At 43.7% G+C, this 15,690-nt stretch overlaps 1 protein-coding gene, 1 long non-coding RNA gene and 8 other non-coding genes across 11 annotated transcripts in view; 1 reads left to right on the plus strand and 9 right to left on the minus strand.

Moving 5' to 3' along the window:
• Window positions 1–3,663: 3,663 nt before the first annotated feature.
• LOC110140875 (uncharacterized) lies at window positions 3,664–7,000 on the minus strand. Of its 2 annotated transcripts, XR_002314911.2 has the most exons (13): window positions 6,894–7,000; window positions 6,499–6,548; window positions 6,154–6,238; window positions 5,873–5,923; window positions 5,634–5,776; window positions 5,494–5,528; window positions 5,349–5,393; window positions 5,032–5,078; window positions 4,820–4,848; window positions 4,570–4,606; window positions 4,146–4,195; window positions 3,872–3,901; window positions 3,664–3,772 (listed from the first exon to the last, which is right to left on the minus strand). It is a non-coding gene; the product is annotated as an uncharacterized lncRNA (long non-coding RNA). The 2 variants fall into 2 exon arrangements; XR_002314910.2 differs by lacking the exon at window positions 5,634–5,776 and having other exon boundaries at window positions 6,894–6,999.
• Window positions 3,981–4,106, minus strand: LOC139031970 (small nucleolar RNA SNORD22). Its single transcript, XR_011484516.1, has one exon. It is a non-coding gene; the product is annotated as a small nucleolar RNA SNORD22 (small nucleolar RNA).
• On the minus strand, window positions 4,371–4,438 carry LOC139031969 (small nucleolar RNA SNORD31). Its single transcript, XR_011484515.1, has one exon. It is a non-coding gene; the product is annotated as a small nucleolar RNA SNORD31 (small nucleolar RNA).
• Window positions 4,685–4,754, minus strand: LOC139031967 (small nucleolar RNA SNORD30). The gene has a single exon (XR_011484513.1). It is a non-coding gene; the product is annotated as a small nucleolar RNA SNORD30 (small nucleolar RNA).
• LOC139031963 (small nucleolar RNA SNORD29) lies at window positions 4,920–4,986 on the minus strand. The gene has a single exon (XR_011484509.1). It is a non-coding gene; the product is annotated as a small nucleolar RNA SNORD29 (small nucleolar RNA).
• On the minus strand, window positions 5,183–5,308 carry LOC139031971 (small nucleolar RNA SNORD22). The gene has a single exon (XR_011484517.1). It is a non-coding gene; the product is annotated as a small nucleolar RNA SNORD22 (small nucleolar RNA).
• LOC139031964 (small nucleolar RNA SNORD28) lies at window positions 5,597–5,672 on the minus strand. The gene has a single exon (XR_011484510.1). It is a non-coding gene; the product is annotated as a small nucleolar RNA SNORD28 (small nucleolar RNA).
• On the minus strand, window positions 6,000–6,071 carry LOC139031965 (small nucleolar RNA SNORD27). Its single transcript, XR_011484511.1, has one exon. It is a non-coding gene; the product is annotated as a small nucleolar RNA SNORD27 (small nucleolar RNA).
• On the minus strand, window positions 6,353–6,428 carry LOC139031966 (small nucleolar RNA SNORD26). Its single transcript, XR_011484512.1, has one exon. It is a non-coding gene; the product is annotated as a small nucleolar RNA SNORD26 (small nucleolar RNA).
• An 87-nt stretch (window positions 7,001–7,087) lies between the features above and the next one.
• SLC3A2 (solute carrier family 3 member 2) overlaps window positions 7,088–15,690 on the plus strand; it is a 28,872-nt gene continuing 20,269 nt past the window's right edge. Inside the window, exon 1 of the mRNA XM_020899589.2 lies at window positions 7,088–7,403. Within this exon, the coding sequence (XP_020755248.2) occupies window positions 7,091–7,403 (313 nt within the window). The 5' untranslated portion in view covers window positions 7,088–7,090. The remainder of the gene's footprint in view (window positions 7,404–15,690) is intronic.

Here is a 15,690-nt window from a genome sequence, read left to right on the forward strand (position 1 = left end):
GAGCTTTACTTCACCATCATTCTTTCCAATGAATATTCATGGTTGATTTCCCTTAGGATTGACTGGTTTGATCTGCTTGCAGTCCAAGGGACTCTCAGAGTCTTCTCCAGCACCAAATTCAAAAGCATCAATTTTTCAGCGTTTAGCCTTCTTTGTGGTTCAACTCTCACTACCAGGAAAACCATAGCTTTGACTATATAGACCTTTGCCAGCAAAGTGATGTCTCTGATTTTTAATGCGCTGTCTAATTTTGTCAGGGGCTTCCCTATGGCTCAGATGGTAAAGAATCTGCCTGCAGTGCAGGAGACCCAGGTTTGATCCCTGGGACAGGAATATGCCCTGGAGAAGGGAATGGCTACTCACTCCAATATCCTTGCCTGGACAACCCCATGGACAGAGGAGCCTGGCAGGCTACTCAATGTGGTCACAAAGAGTCAGGCATGACTGAGCAACTAACACTTCTGGGTTTGTCATAGCTTTCCTTCCAAGGAGCGAATGTCATAATTTCATGACTGCAAGTCACTATCAACAGTGATTTTGGAGCCCAAGAAAATAAAATCTGTCCTTGTTTCCACATTTCCCCTTCTATTTTCCATGAAGTAATGGGACTGGATTCCGTGATCTTAGTTTCTTTATTGTTGAGTTTCAAGCCAGTTTTTTTCACTCTACTCCTTCACCCTCATTAAGAAGCTTTTTAGTTCCTTTTCACTTTCTGCCACTAGAGTGGCAACTTATTACAGTAGCAAAAAAAAAAAAAAAAAAAAAAACCACCCAAAAACCAAAAAACAACTAATACAAAGGCAAAAGCAAAATTCAGTTTCTTTGGGGACTTACCTGATAGTCTAGTGGCTAAGACTTGGCTCTGATGCAGGGGGCCCGGGTTTGATCTCTGTGCGGGGAACTAGATTCCACATGCTGAAAATAAGAGTTCAGGTGCTGCAACTAAGACCTGATGCAGCCAAATATTTAGAAAAAAAATCAGTTTTTCTTTAATATTTATTTGGCTGTGCTGGGTTTTAGTTGTGGCATGTAAACTCTTAGTTGCAGCATGTGGGATCTAGTTTCTTGACCAGGAATCGAACCCAAGGCTCCAACATTGGGAGCTCTCAGTTTTAGCCACTGGACCCCCAGGAAAGCCCCTTTAGTTTTTTTCAATCCCAACCTTCTCTAAATTCTGCAAGATCCAACCTGGGGCTGGAGAAGGCAATGGCACCCCACTCCAGTACTCTTGCCTGGCAAATCCCATGGATGGAGGAGCCTGGTAGGCTGCAGTCCATGAGGTCGTTAGGAGTTGGATACCACTGAGCGAGACTTCACTTTCACTTTTCACTTTCAAGCTTGGAGAAGGAAATAGCAACCCACTCCAGTGTTCTTGTGTGGAGAATCCCAGGGATGGGGGAGCCTGGTGGGCTGCTGTCTATGGGGTCGCACAGAATCGGACCCGACTGAAGTGACTTAGCAGCAGCAGCAGCAACCTGGGGGCAGATCATAGCTCCCTAGCCAAATAAGCTTCAGTCCGTCCATGAAGGCTGCAGTCAAACATCCCAAGCACAGGTCTCTGGGGGCTTTTCCCTGGCAGGTCTCAGCTGTCAGGTTGGCAGTAGCCCTGTTCCTCCTCTGAATTAAAGGTTAAGAGGGAATAGCTCTGTCACTCGCATCTATTCTGACTCCTGCCTGTTGTTTCGTGGGTACTGGGGGCTGATAGTGAGGGCCCCACCTGAACCTGGAAACATGTGCTTCCTGGGAGGCCATTTGTCCATTTGTTTATGCTCTTTGAGCAGACACCCCCACAGTGATAAGCAATGTCAGACATGGACTCTGCCTTCATTAAGTTTAAGGTCTACGGGGAAAAGGAAGAGAAGGCTCCTGTGATCCTCCAGGCAAGAAATGAATGTGGCTTAGGGGCTGGGGGTGGGTAGCTGTGGTGGCAGAGATGGAGAGAAGTGGAAGTCATGGAGAGGGAAGGGAGAGGCAAGGCCAAGAGAATATTCTTTCCATGTGGGTACACTTAAATTTTGTAATTTAATGTTTTATTTTCATGAAACTGATGTAACAATTCCCCTCAATTTAGATCCCCCTTTTGTTCTTTGTTACACCATGCAGCATGTGGGATCTTAATTCCCCAACCAGGGATCAAACCCATGCATCCTGCAGTGGGAAGTGTGGATTCTTTTTATAATTGAAGGATATTTGCTTTGTACTGTTGTGTTGCTGTACATCAATGTGAATCAGCTCTAAGTATACATATATCCCCTCCTCCTCGAGCCCACCAGGTTTCTGTCCATGGGACTCTCCAGACAAGAATACTGGAGTGGGTTGCCATTCCCTTCCCCAGTGTATTTTCCCAACCCAGGGATCGAACCCGAGTCTCCTGCATTGCAGGCGGACTCTTTACCATCTCAGCCAACAGAGAAGCCTATTAGGTTCTTCCACCTCACAAGTGACTCAATTTTTTGGGCTAATATTCCATTGTGTGTATACATATATCTTAGCCACTAGACTACCAGTTCACTTTAGTCGCTCAGTTGTCCCATTCTTTGCAACCCCATGTACTGCAGCATGTCAGGCTTCCCTGTCCATCACCAACTCCCAGAGCTTGCTCAAACTCATGTCCATTGAGTCAGTGATGCCATCCATCTCATCCTCTGTCATCTCCTTCTTCAATTTTTCCCAGCATCAATCAGGGTCTCTCCCAGTGAGTCAGCTCTCCATATCAGGTGACCAAAGCATTGGAACTTCAGCTTCAACAGTCCTTCTAATGAATTCAGGACAGATTTTTAGGATTGGCTGGTATGACTTCCTTGCAGCCCAAGGGTGAAGGGAATGGCAAACCACTTTAGTCTTCTTGCCTTGGGAACCCCATGAACAGTATGAAAATGCAAAAGACAACCACCAGAAAAGCCCCTATATTGCCTTTTACTTTACTAGTCCTGACACAACCATATTCTAAACATATGAAAATTTAATAAGAGATAACATTCTAGTTCATCCATTTTCTCCTTCTATTGAGAAATATAAAAGTGGTCATTATCTGAGACCACCTGGTTGGACAGCATCAGACCTGAGCTTGAGTAAGGTCTAGGAGATGCAGGACAGGGAAGCCTAGTGTGCTGCGGTCCTTGGGGTCACAGAGTTGGACATGACTGACCAAGCAGTACATTATTCTTGCCAGAATTCTGTAGACAGAGAAGCCTGGTGGGATACAGCCTATTGGGTCACAATGGGTTGTACAGGACTGAAATGACATATCCCAAGAGGGTACTAATGCAGTTCCTTTCTGAAGTTCTGGTTGTAGGCCCAGGGCTGTTAAAAACTCCACAGAAATCATTTTAGAGATTAATGTGAAGGATGGGGGCAACAAGATACCAAAAGTTGACAGCCAATTTTTCTATTCTTAACTGATGAGCCACTGCCTCCTAGTATCCAAAATCTTAAGGTTTTAAACAGTTAAAGGAGTTACTCAAACTCAGTATACTTTCATGCAGAACTCCTCACCCAAATGCAGACAGGAAGTAAAGATCCAGGGAGGCTCCTTGAATGATACTTGCCTGGGTTAGACAATTTCACCAGGAAGTAAAGTGCCAAGCTAAATGGGGAAAGCCATTTAACAATCTTTCTGGGGTTATTTCTGTCCAGTCAGACCCACTCAAACACAGGAATCAGTGAAGGTTTTAAAAAATTTTTATTTAGAAAGGCTGAAATGATTGTATGCTAATTTCAACAGGCAATCTGTAGGAGGATTTTTCAGTTTTGTATCCTCCACATTGGATTCCTGTAGAGAGAGAGAAAATTGAGTTTTTTCATACTGGATTTTTTAAAGTATAGACTTGATGGGCTTAAGAGTCTGTATCACAAGTACATGAACACTCACCATTATGTGTGCTTTGTTCTTTCTTTAGACCTGGGGGGGGGGGATCTGCTTTTCAGATAAATAAACCAGTCATTTATTGCCCTCTTTTTCTTGTTTAGAAATTCTCATGATCCCTCAGACAGTTCCCTCTGGAGCGAGCTTTCCTCTTCTTCCCCAGCCAGCTCCAGTGGGTTCACCTTTACAGGCTCTGGGACTAGGACAGGAAGTAAGACTTGTGAATATTTCTTCACTGGGAAATTTTAACTTGACACACCTTGTGTTTAAGTTTACTCACCTCTCAACTTCAGACTGGAGCTGAGCAGATATATGGCTTACTCCTTTCCCCTGCAAAAGATTGTTTGGGAACTAAGTCAACTGTCTTCCAGGACAGGTCCATCTATAAAAGCTATGTAGGTTTCACTGGACATTTTACAGAAATTACCAGCTAGTCCAAAATGCTTCCTGTTGGCCACAAGGCCACTTAACTTCCCATTAGTCACTTTTTACTCCAAGGGAAACTCACAGCTCAGAAATACCTTTCAGTCATAGTGATCAGACTGGGGCGGTATTGAACTCATCACTGGTGAGTGGCAATGTCATGGGTGGTTCACTAATGGCCAAAGACAAGCTTTGGATTTAGCAAGTAATGTCTGCAGTTATCCAAAGCATCAAACAAAAACTGGTGAATTCTATACAGCAGCCATAGATAACAGACTTACCTAAATGTATTCTCAGGCACTAGACAAGGAGCTGTACCTAAAACACAAAGACAACTAAGTCAGTGATGCTTGCTTCCTGCATTATAAGCTGTCCCTGTCTAAGCTACCATTCCTAGAAAATCAGATTTCCGAGTCTCAACAGCAAATCATCAGCCGAACGAGATTCCATATAAGTCATCACAGATGCCTATAAAGGCATTTTCTCCCACTCAATACATTGTGTGCACAAACACATATGGAGATCACTCACCTCTGAGCAACGGTAACTGGCAATAGTACCTACGGAAGGACAAAGCTATGAGTGATACAAGTTCCCTACTCACACAGTACCCCACTGTTAATCTTTTCCAGTTTCTCAGGTGTTCATGTCTTTTCATTGTTTAAGTCATAGTGAGCTAGTTTGATTCATCATAGAAACTGCCTACTTGGTGGCGTATGCCATACACACATTAATCAACTAACCTTTCAACTCTGGAGGCTTTGCAGGAGTCTATAGCAACAAGCTGCTCCTGAATGAGAAGATCATGTAATTAGCAAAATATCTAAAACAACCAAAACTATTCTAACTAGGGTTAATGGATAACCCAAGCCAAGCAAATGCTGTTCATTTGCTGTACCTCAGACAATTCCTATGGAATGAAATTTCATCCTTTCTCCCAGTTAGCCCCAGTGGGTTCACCATTACTGGCTCTGGGGCTAGAACAGGGGTAAGACAGGATGCCTGCTTTCCTCATTGGCACTGGAGATAAGCAAAAACAAGCAAAGTTACAGGTACTAACCTCTTGACTCTTTGCAGGAGTCACCCTGAGCAGATCAAGAGGCATCTAGGAAACCAATAAATAAAGATAAAATAAGAGATCAAGAAACAGCACTATCAGAAACAAAGGAACCCCCCCTATTTCCCACAATACTGAGAAAACTTACTGTAAGACAGATGACTCTATTAACGCTGTGATAACCTACAAAAGGGGAGAAAACGGTTACTCCAAAATACTAGGATGAAATAAATTTCTTCATTAACAGAAACTGCCATCAGAACTCTAACATGCTATTAACTGTGGTACCTCACAGAGGATCAGCATTATCAATTCAAATCATCTGACAGTGATGTGTGGGCGAGGGAAGAGCACAACCTCATAAGAAGGAACCATGCTGCTTGCTGGGGTGCTGACTCCCTCCCCAGGGAAATCATTCCAAGAGGAACAAGCTGGAAGGAGCAAAAACACAACACTGCTCCACTGACCATTTGCTCTCCTGGTTGTTGAACAGAGACCACAACCAAACCTCCCATTTGAAAACTTACCTGTATTTACCCTGGGAGGCAGTTGAATTCCTCAGGACTGATGAAGAGATGCTGGAGATAGAAAAACGAGGCATTATTTTTAGTACTTGAGAACCGCCATTAAAAGACCCTGGAGCATTTCGGGCCCACTTCTCAGTAGTAAGATGACATCACTTTTGAGTTCAGGCATATGCTTGTCATTTTACATTCATCATTGAGCGGCCCGAGCAATTTCAACCAGCAAGTCCCATCCCGATACTGTGCTTCTACTCCCTCAACTGCATAAAGCATCGCGTACCCACCTGCAGCATGAGAGCACTTGATCCACACAGGGATAAGTCTTGTCTCATCCTTCCAATCTGTAAGCTCCTTTGAATTAAACCACATCTGGGAGGAAAAAAAACAATACTCTTTCTTACTTTTATATCTCGTAGTTTAACTGTCCCACGTTAGTGCCTTAACAACACAGGGCTAAAAGCCCAAACATTTGCTACGGATGGTGCTACTCAGAGTTTTTATGTTTTCTCCACTAATCCATCAGAAAGAGAGAGTTCAATTTTTGAAATCATCCCCGTAGCACATCCCGTCGGACTCCCGCATATTCAACAAGAAAAAAACGACAGTAAACGGAGACCAAGAGCACTTACTCCAATGAGACCTGTTTGCGATCCTTCAGCATTTGGCGCGTGTCCGAACCCTGCAGACAAAAGACATTGGGTCAGCACGGTGTCTCGTAAACGCCTTGTTTCCCAGAGCTAAGACTGCGTTGCCGTGCAAGGCCGGTCTCCTCAGAATTTCTTATCCTCACGGAGCTCAGTACAGGTCTGTGAAAAGGGTCTCATCACAGAGAGGCCACTCGGCACGGGCCGCCATCGCCATCTTGTCCTTCACAAAGCCCCTGGTTCCTTCAAGGCCTCAACACTAAGGCCACGTTTTCTCCCCTCCCCCACGAACCCAATAGATACCACAAAGAGAGGCCAAGGCGCGGGCACGTTTGCACGGCCGGCTTTCCTCGTAAAACTCAATAAAACAACACACTTACCGAGAGCTGTGGGTAAATGAGACCGAAGGCCCACCGCGAGACACATAAATACCATCTGGCAGAGGCCCACGGGATTTGGGGGCGGGACTACGGCGGGCGCAAGCGCAGAGGGAGCTTGGTGGATTGTGGGTAGAGATTTCTAGAGGAAGTACGAGAGGCTGTGCGCCTCCTGAAGCGGCGGCGCGAGAAAGGTGCGCATGCGCCTTAGCAGTGCGGAGGCGCTACTAACGTGCTGCCGCGGGTTCTTTGCTGCGACTATTGGCGCTGAGGCGATCCCGGCTTCGCGCAGATCCTGCATTGACGCCCCGTGTCGGTCACAGCTGACTGCCCCACACCCTTCCCTGAGCATTCCCTTGCTTGCACACACTCTAAATCCGCGTGCAGGGTCCTACTCCATGGACCGCGAGCCTCACGAATCCTCCGCTGGCGTCATCTCGGTTCCAAGCCAGCCGCCGCCCAGCGAGCCTTCTGGGCCTGGTCCTCAGGGGCCCAGCGCGGGGGGCGACTCAGGTATTACTGGGCCCCTGGCCGATGTCGAGTGGAGGGCTCTTGCATGGAACCGTTTTGGTAAAGTGAATCAGGTTGTAAGTGCTCTTGAAATATAACAGTTTTAGGATATTTTCTGTAACCGGCCACCTTTGTTCTACTCTCTGGTCCGATTTTGATAGGAGCTTGTAGTGGGGCTAGCGTTAGCTGACATTTAAAGCGCCGTTTTAAGCACATTGCCTGTGTATGTGTGTGTATATGTGTGTGCCCCCTCGATCGTGTTCTACTCAGCGATCCCATGGACTGTAGCCGGCCAAGTTCCTCCTCTGTCCATGGAATTTTCCAGGCAAGAATACTGGAGGCCATTTTCTACTCCAGGGGCTCCTCCCTACGCCAAGAGATCTTCCCAACCCTGGGATCGAACTCGCGTCTCTTGCGTCTCCTGCCTTGGCAGGGGGAGTCTTTACCAGCTGCGCCACCTGGGAAGCCCCTTAACGCAGATTACCTGGAGGGAATCTAGGTGTAAAAAGCTTTTGCAGAGCCGCGTACAACTCTTGTCTGATTGGCAGGGTGGTCCCGGTCATCTATACCCTTGTTACTGAGGCCAACCAGTTTTAATCATTTGTGGTGCACACCTAGGGTACATGGCTGTTGTAAAAATGTATTATATGTACATTTTATAACCATTTATTAAGCTCTTACTGTGTGGTCTCCTGGATGACCTCATTTACTACTGCAACCCTAGGAGGAAGCCATAAGGTAATTTAGGCATGAGGAACCTGAGATCTGGACGAGTTAATTAACTTGCTCAGAGTTACCCAGCTAAGAAATATCAGCCTAGGTGCAAATCCAGGCAGTCTTGATGACAGAGCCTGCACTTTTGATCACTCTGCTTTACTGCTGTCATCATACACTTCTCTGGGTATTAGGGGGCAAACAAGTACACAGGAAACAAATCGCATGATCCCTGGATACTGTTTCTCAATTTTTTTTCTTGTTGTCTTCCTCTCTCCGGGAGCCTTTAAAAAGCATTTCCCCCTCTAATCCCCACCAGGAAATTTTAATAACACTTATATAACTGTGTCTTTGCTTATATATTGTGGCTCTTCAGAGAGCCAGAAAGCTTCTGTTTAATATCTAGGATTTTCTGCCCTCTTCCTGCTCCAAGAGAACCAATTTTCACTCCTTTGGTGGCAGTGTTGTCCCCATGCATGTCCCAGCGAAACATAAGCGACAAATACCAAAAGAATTCCAATTTGAAAAATGTTATTATAACTAGAATAAATTCATGTATTCAGTAATGTTAGATGCTTGTCCAAGTGGGTGATTGAAAAGTTGTAACAAAATGTGTAGAAAATGAAACAGATAAATTATGGAAAATTCAGAAGGTCCAGAGTAGGCAGGGAGGTTGTGTGTGGGCATGGTATTTGGAGAATGTTTGTGGAGTGCCTGGGCCTTGAAGGGTAGATAAACAGAGCCAGGAAGGAAATTCAAGTTAAGAGAAATAATTTGAGTGACAAGATTGGAGCTGGAAAAGGAAGTGTATGAATATAGTTCATGAAAGATGGGTTGAAGGGGAATCATAGAATATGAAGTTGGAAAAGATTTCCTAGGGAAGGTCAAATGAGAAGGGCTTGAAATGCAAAGCTAAATAATTTGAACTATAGGTAGAATAACCTATAAACCAGGACTTATCCTGGTGGTCCCATGGTTAAGACTCTGCATCCACTGCATGGATCATGGATTTGATTCCTGGTTGGGAAACTAAGATCCCACACACTACACAGGGCAAGGCCGAAAAAAAAGGTAAGTTGAGACAGGACATTGATTAGATTGTCACAATAATTTAGGCAACAGATAAATGGATTCAAGCATAATGAAAGGGAAATAGGAAATAATTTCGAATACATCAGAAGTCCTCAGCTCACACCTGCAGGAATATAAGTAATGCAGGTGAGCCATAGGAACCTGATAGGGGTCTTGATACTTTTGTCTTTGCTCCTGCTGATTGTGCCTTGCTAGAATATTGTCTGTGAAAAATCTGATCAGGAGAATCCAGAAATCCAAAATTGTTGATTAATTTGCTCCTTAAAAATGTTGGCATTTAACTTAAATTTTTTAAGCATTTTCTCTGAGCCAATCAGAATATGCCTGTATATCCAGGGTGCCCGTGACTGAGTTTGCAGCAAATTCTGCAAATTCTGTAGTAATATAGAACCCACTTTAGAAAGGGGGAATGTTAAAGATTGGATATTTTTTTGGAAGCTGTAAACAGGTTGAGTGACTTAAACATAAAAAAAGAAAGCCAGTGTTCTTGGCAGTTGGAGATCATGGCCATGACTTTCACTTAATGTTTATTCTAGCAATACTGTTTATCTGTTGAGCATCTACTGGGTAAAGGAGATACAACAAGGAACAAAGCAGACAGTCCCGTTATGCTCCCTTGGAGCTTATATTCTGGTAGAAAACACAGAAATAGACAAATAATATGTCAAGTGGAGTTAAATGCTGTGGTGGAGATTCGACTTTGCTGGTGATACAACGGTTAAGACTCTGAGCTTTCACCACAGGGGGCTCGGTTTTGATCCCTGGTCGATCCATGCAGGATGGCCACACACAAAATTAAATGAAATGTGTGTGCGCGCATGTGTAAATATATTTGCTAAAGTGGTGCAAAAAGGCTGGACTGTTACATAATGTGAAATGAGAAAAAGAAGATGAAAGAGTTGGTGGAGAGTGTTGAATGTTAACATGTATGAAGTGCTTTCTATGGCACATTTCTGGCACTGTACTGAATGCTTTACATATGTTACCTTAATTCAAAAAATAGTTTTTGTGGTTACCATCCTCATTTTACAAATAAGAAAACTGAATTTTATATTGTTACTTACTCAAGGACACATAACTAGTGTGGCAGAGCTGTTATTCAACTCTTGTCTCTACTTTTGACCCTGTTAAGAAAAATTATCCAAAACTTGGAAATAGGCAAAAGTTATTACTAGGTGTCCTTTTGATAAAGGTAAAGCAGGCCTACCTAACTTGGGGATTACCTGGTTTTCCGGTGGGGTGTGTACCTTCATTTGCTGTCCTTTTTATTGTTGCTCTAGGTATTTTGTAATTTGATAAGATTGCCTTCTAAGAGATTGGCTGGTTTTGTATTTATGTATTAGAATGCAAATTCATATCATTCTTATCTGGACTTTTAGCTGATGAGCCTCCTTTCCTAGAATTCTCTTTTGAACCAGTTTTAAATTTTATTTATTCTCATTAATTAATAGGTTGAATAAAATCTTTTACATGTGTTTTTATTATTATGAGTCATGTTTTCAGTTTTTAAGATTATATTTTAACAACCCCTTGGGTACACTGCCTTTTGTTGGCCCATTTATTTATTCATTCAGAAAATATTTGTTGAGAGTCAGGATTTAAACTCAAGAGGCTGACTCTGGAAGGAGCTTTAGACAATGTGCCAGTGCGAGTCTAATACCATGCCACCCTCTGGCTAACATCTTATCTTGCTCTTTCCAGCAAATGTCTTTTACTTTAAAGAGCTATCTACACCTGCATCACCTGGGTGTCTGTTAGAAGTACTGAATTTCAGTTCTCTCCACAGACCAAATGCATTTGCATTTACTCAAGATCCCCAGGTAGTCTGTTTGCACACTAAAATTTAAGAAGCACTGGATACATATAATACTGCTCACTTCTTTCTCAGGACACTTTTCTCTCATCCTACTTCATCTCTCAGTAGCACCTTTTTATCCTGTTGACCCATTTCCTTTTTTTTTTAAATTTGGTTTTTCTATGCTATTACAGAAACATGTGGTAACAGCCTTTAACCTACCATGTCCAGTGACCTCATTTCCTATCTCTTCAAACACTGTTTCCACAGTGCTTGGGACACTGCCCTCTTCTAGTGTTCCTCTTAGGTTTTTGCTGTTAATAACTTCTTCATGATCCTTTGAGGTATATCTTCTGTGCCATTGTTCAAGCACTAATGTTCCTTCAGTTACATGTTCAGTCACTAAGTTGGGTCTGACTCTTTGCAACCCCATGGACTGCAGCATGCCAGGCTCCTCTGTCCTCCACTGTCCCCTGGAGTTTGCTCAGATTCATGTCCATTGACTCAGTGATGCTAACCATCTTACCCTCTGTCATCCCCTTCTCCTTTTGCCTTCAATCTTTCCTAGCAGCGGAGTCTTCCTAGCAGTGTGTTGGCACTTTGTATCACATGGCCACAGTGTTGGAACTTCAGCAGCAGTCCTTCCAATGGGTATTCAAGGTTGATTTCGTTTAGGATTGACTGGTTTGATCTCCTTGCAGTCCAAGGGACTCTTAAGTCTTTTTAGAATCAAATCACAATTTGAAAGTGTCAGTTCTTTGGTGCTCAGCCTTCTTTGTGGTCCAACTCTCACATCCTTCCATGACTACTGGAAAAACCATAGCTTTAACTATATGGACCTCTGTTGGCTTCTTAATATGCTTTTTTAATATGCTGTCTAGGTTTGTCATAGCTTTCCTTCTAAGGAGCAAGCATCTTTTAATTTCATTGCTGCAGTCAACCTCTGCAGTGATTTTGGAGCCCAAGAAAAAAATCTGTTACTCCTTCCACTTTTCCTCCTCCTATTTTCCAGGAAGTGATGGGACCAGATGCTGTAATCTTAGTTTTCTGAATGATAAGCTTTAAGCCAGCTTTTTCACTCTCTCTCGCCGTCATCAAGAGGCTGTGTGTTAGGTCTAGCTTTTTACTCACTCTGCCTGGGCCGCTTTATCCGCTCCCAAGATTTTAATGGCCGCTGTTATCAGGGAAGCCTGGCATGCTGCAGTCCATGGGGTCACAAAGAGTGGGACTCGACTTAGCGACTTAGAACAATGCCTATAGCTTCAACCCAGGGTCTTTTTCCTGAACTTCAGAGCTATGCATCCAGTTGCCTTCTGGATGAACAGTATTGCTTGGATGGTTCACAAATTCTTTTGGTCAACAAAATTTATTTCCAAAATGAATTGAACCCACTCCTCCTATATCACTCAGTTGTCCAAGCTACCCCACTGCCACTACCCTAATTGAGGTCAGTGACCTGGAGGTTTTTGCAACAGATGTGACCTGGCTCCCTGGCCCTGGTTTGCTGTCTCTAGTCCATTCTACGTCCTGAAGCTGTAGTGATCTTTCTAAGTAAAAAAATTTGGTCCAGTCTCACGCCTCACTTCATAATTCTTTAGTACCCCTCCACAGTCTTTAGGTTACTGTCCAGATCATCAACAGCCATTGAGACCCCTTCATCACTTTCCTCACCACCACTCCCTCCCCAAGACAAATCCACTCTGCCTGCCCATCATAAACTTCCTAAGTTTGGGCATCAGGTCTGTTTAAGTTATATATTGCTTCCCTATGACCCAGCAGAGTACAGGGCGCGAAGTAGGACTCAGTATATGTTAATTTATCCCTATAAATTTTCAAATGATCTTTACCCAGTCCTTATCAAATAAGCTGCTGAGAGAGGTCTGGTGATTTTTCTGAGACAGCAACCCTGCCCTCACCTGGCAGCAAGAGGCACTGCTTCACTAAATGGAATTCAGTTCAGTTCAGTTGCTCAGTGGTGTCGATTCTTTGCGACCCCATGTACTGCAGCACACCAGGCTTCCCTGTCCATTACTAACTCCCAGAGCTTGCTCAAACTCGTGTCCATGGAGTCGGCGATGCCATCCAACTGTCTCATCCTCTGTCATCCCCTTCTCCTCCTGCCTTCAATCTTTCCCAGCATCAGGGTCTTTTCCAATAAGTCAGTTCTTCACATCAGGTGACCAGAGTATTGGAGTTTCAGCTTCAGCATCAGTCCTTCCAATGAATACAGGACTGATTTCCTTTAGGATGGACTGGTTTGATCTCCTTGCAGTCCAAGGGATTCTCAAGAGTCCTCTCCAACACCACAGTTCTAAAGCATCAATTCTTCAGTGCTCAGCTTTCTTTATAGTCCAACTCTCACATCCATACATGACTATTGGAAAAACCATAGCTTTGACGAGACGGACCTTTGTTGGCAAAGTAATGTCTCTGCTTTTTAATACGCCGTCTAGGTTTGTCATAGCTTTTCTTCCAAGGAGCAAGTGTCTTTTAATTTCATGGCTTCACTCACTGTCAACAGTGATTTTGGAGGCCCCCAAAATAAAACCTGTCACTGTTTGCATTGTTTACCCATCTATTTACCATAAAGTGATGGAACCAGATGTCATGATCTTAGGTTTTTGAATGTTGAGTCTTAAGCCAGCTTTTTCACTCTCTTCTTTCACCTTCATATTACATTGGTTTTTGGCACAAGGAGATAGAATAGGAGCTTGTTTTGTCAGCTCTGTGCATCACCCTGGCAGTGCAGTACTTGTAGAGTAGTGTGTCCCTTTGGGAATATGTAGTTGTTAAACAAGATTTGTTAGCTATAACTTTGGTGGAATTATCTCTCCCTTGGGAAAAAATAAGCATTATAAATCATGGCTTCATTAGTAAAGAATTTAGTTTTAGAATTGTAAGAGGTATAAACCATATGAAGTAGTCCAGAGCTAGGCTAACAAGCGTATCTGTTAATTCAGCAACTAGTAGTTATGTAATGGCAGAATAGAGCAGTGGTCACCAGATTCTTTTGCTTGTTTCTTTCCTATAAGTTAAGAAAAAAAACTACTTTCGCTGCTGATGGTCTGGGTTCAGGCCCTGGTTGGCGAACTAGGATCCCAAAAGCCGTGTGGCACAGGGGAAAAAAAACAAACCCCAAACAAAAAAGCTGATACACCCTACGCTATGAAGGTTTTTAGAGTAAATTACATTTTAGGTACATTATCAATTATTTGAAAAGGTAGAAAAATTTTCAAAGGATGAGATATAAATAGGAGTTTACACATCCCCCCCCCCCATTTTATTTATTAGGCTGAGCCAGGTTAGTGGTAGCGCATGGACTCTTTTTAGTTATGGCATGTAGGATTTAGTTCCCTGACGACAGGGAGATCAAACCCAGGCCCCCTGCACTGGAAAGTGCAGCGTCTTAGCCACTGTACCACCAGGGAAGTCCCTGCATGTTTTCTTTATAAGTCATTGTGTTCGCTAAGAGAATGCCTGGGTTTGAATCCTGGCATGCTTTCTAATGAAGGCCAAGTCATTTCGTCTGTTTGGTGATTTCTTTCTTTTCGCGGTGGATTCTTTTTTGGTGGGCACTAATGTGTGATGCAGAAATCTTTGGCTCTGTGCACTCTCCCATATGTCCGTCACCATTCTCCATCCCAGCCCTCACAGCCTTTGATCTTCTCGTCCTTTTCATTCCAGCCCTCTCATCAGCTGGCCAGACCATTGGCCACTGACCTAGAGTGTGTCTGTAGTCTCACCTTGGGCAATTTCTGCTTCTGCACAAGGTGGATTGTCAGGTGGATAGCTGACAGATGTTCTGTCTCCACTGTCTTTCAAGGCCTTTTCTGAATCATTTTCAGTTGGTACTCATAAGTTGACCTGTCCATAAATCATGCTTGAGCTTTTACTTGCTCCTTTAGCAGGTTATACAGGACATTCCTGATGACTGCGAGTTCTTTTGCACAAGGGGTTGGGATGATTTTACAAATACAGTGGATATCGAGAGGTCTGGGCTACCAGCTTGTGCAGTTTGTCTGTATCCCCTGGTTCTGCTTAGTCTTGATGCTGGAGGTACCATTTCCATTTTTTGAAAGACTGCTGCTGGTCTGGTCTGACTTTTTGACTTCATAGGTCCAACTTATAATGGCAGCAGGTCTGATATAACTCATAATGGGGCCGTTCTTGGTTACTTAGTGTTTCATAATGAAGTGTTCCAATAACATGCCAAGAGCTGTTTCTCAAAAGGCATGTATTTCTCTGTTGTGAACAGCTTGACCTTGTTCTACAATTTCAGCTACCTGCTTTGCCCATAGGGGCTTGCCATAGGCTCCACAGTGCGTATTTTTCCAACCCCATAGGTCTCTTGGATGTTATGATTCAAGTGGCAGGGCTTCAGGCATTTTAACCTGGAGCTGCAGTGCACTTTCGTATTCTTGAGTCGCACTCAAAGTTGGCAACTTACCATGTCACCTGGTGTATAGATGGGAGTTTAGTTCCACGAGTGGCTATGATAAGCATCACCATCCACGTATTCTTGCTGTCTTTAATGGTGGCTGTAATCTCTGTCCCTCTCTCCTTACTCCCTAGGATGTGGTAATTTCTTTTTATTTACTATCATGGCTGAAGAGTGGGGGAGTTTCGGAGATTTTTACTCTGCCTTTCCCATTGTGATCGCCCTTCTCTTGTAGGCCAAGGACCCAATGT

Source organism: Odocoileus virginianus, chromosome 28 (assembly GCF_023699985.2).
Source record: "Odocoileus virginianus isolate 20LAN1187 ecotype Illinois chromosome 28, Ovbor_1.2, whole genome shotgun sequence".
NCBI classification, from domain to species: domain Eukaryota; kingdom Metazoa; phylum Chordata; class Mammalia; order Artiodactyla; family Cervidae; genus Odocoileus; species Odocoileus virginianus.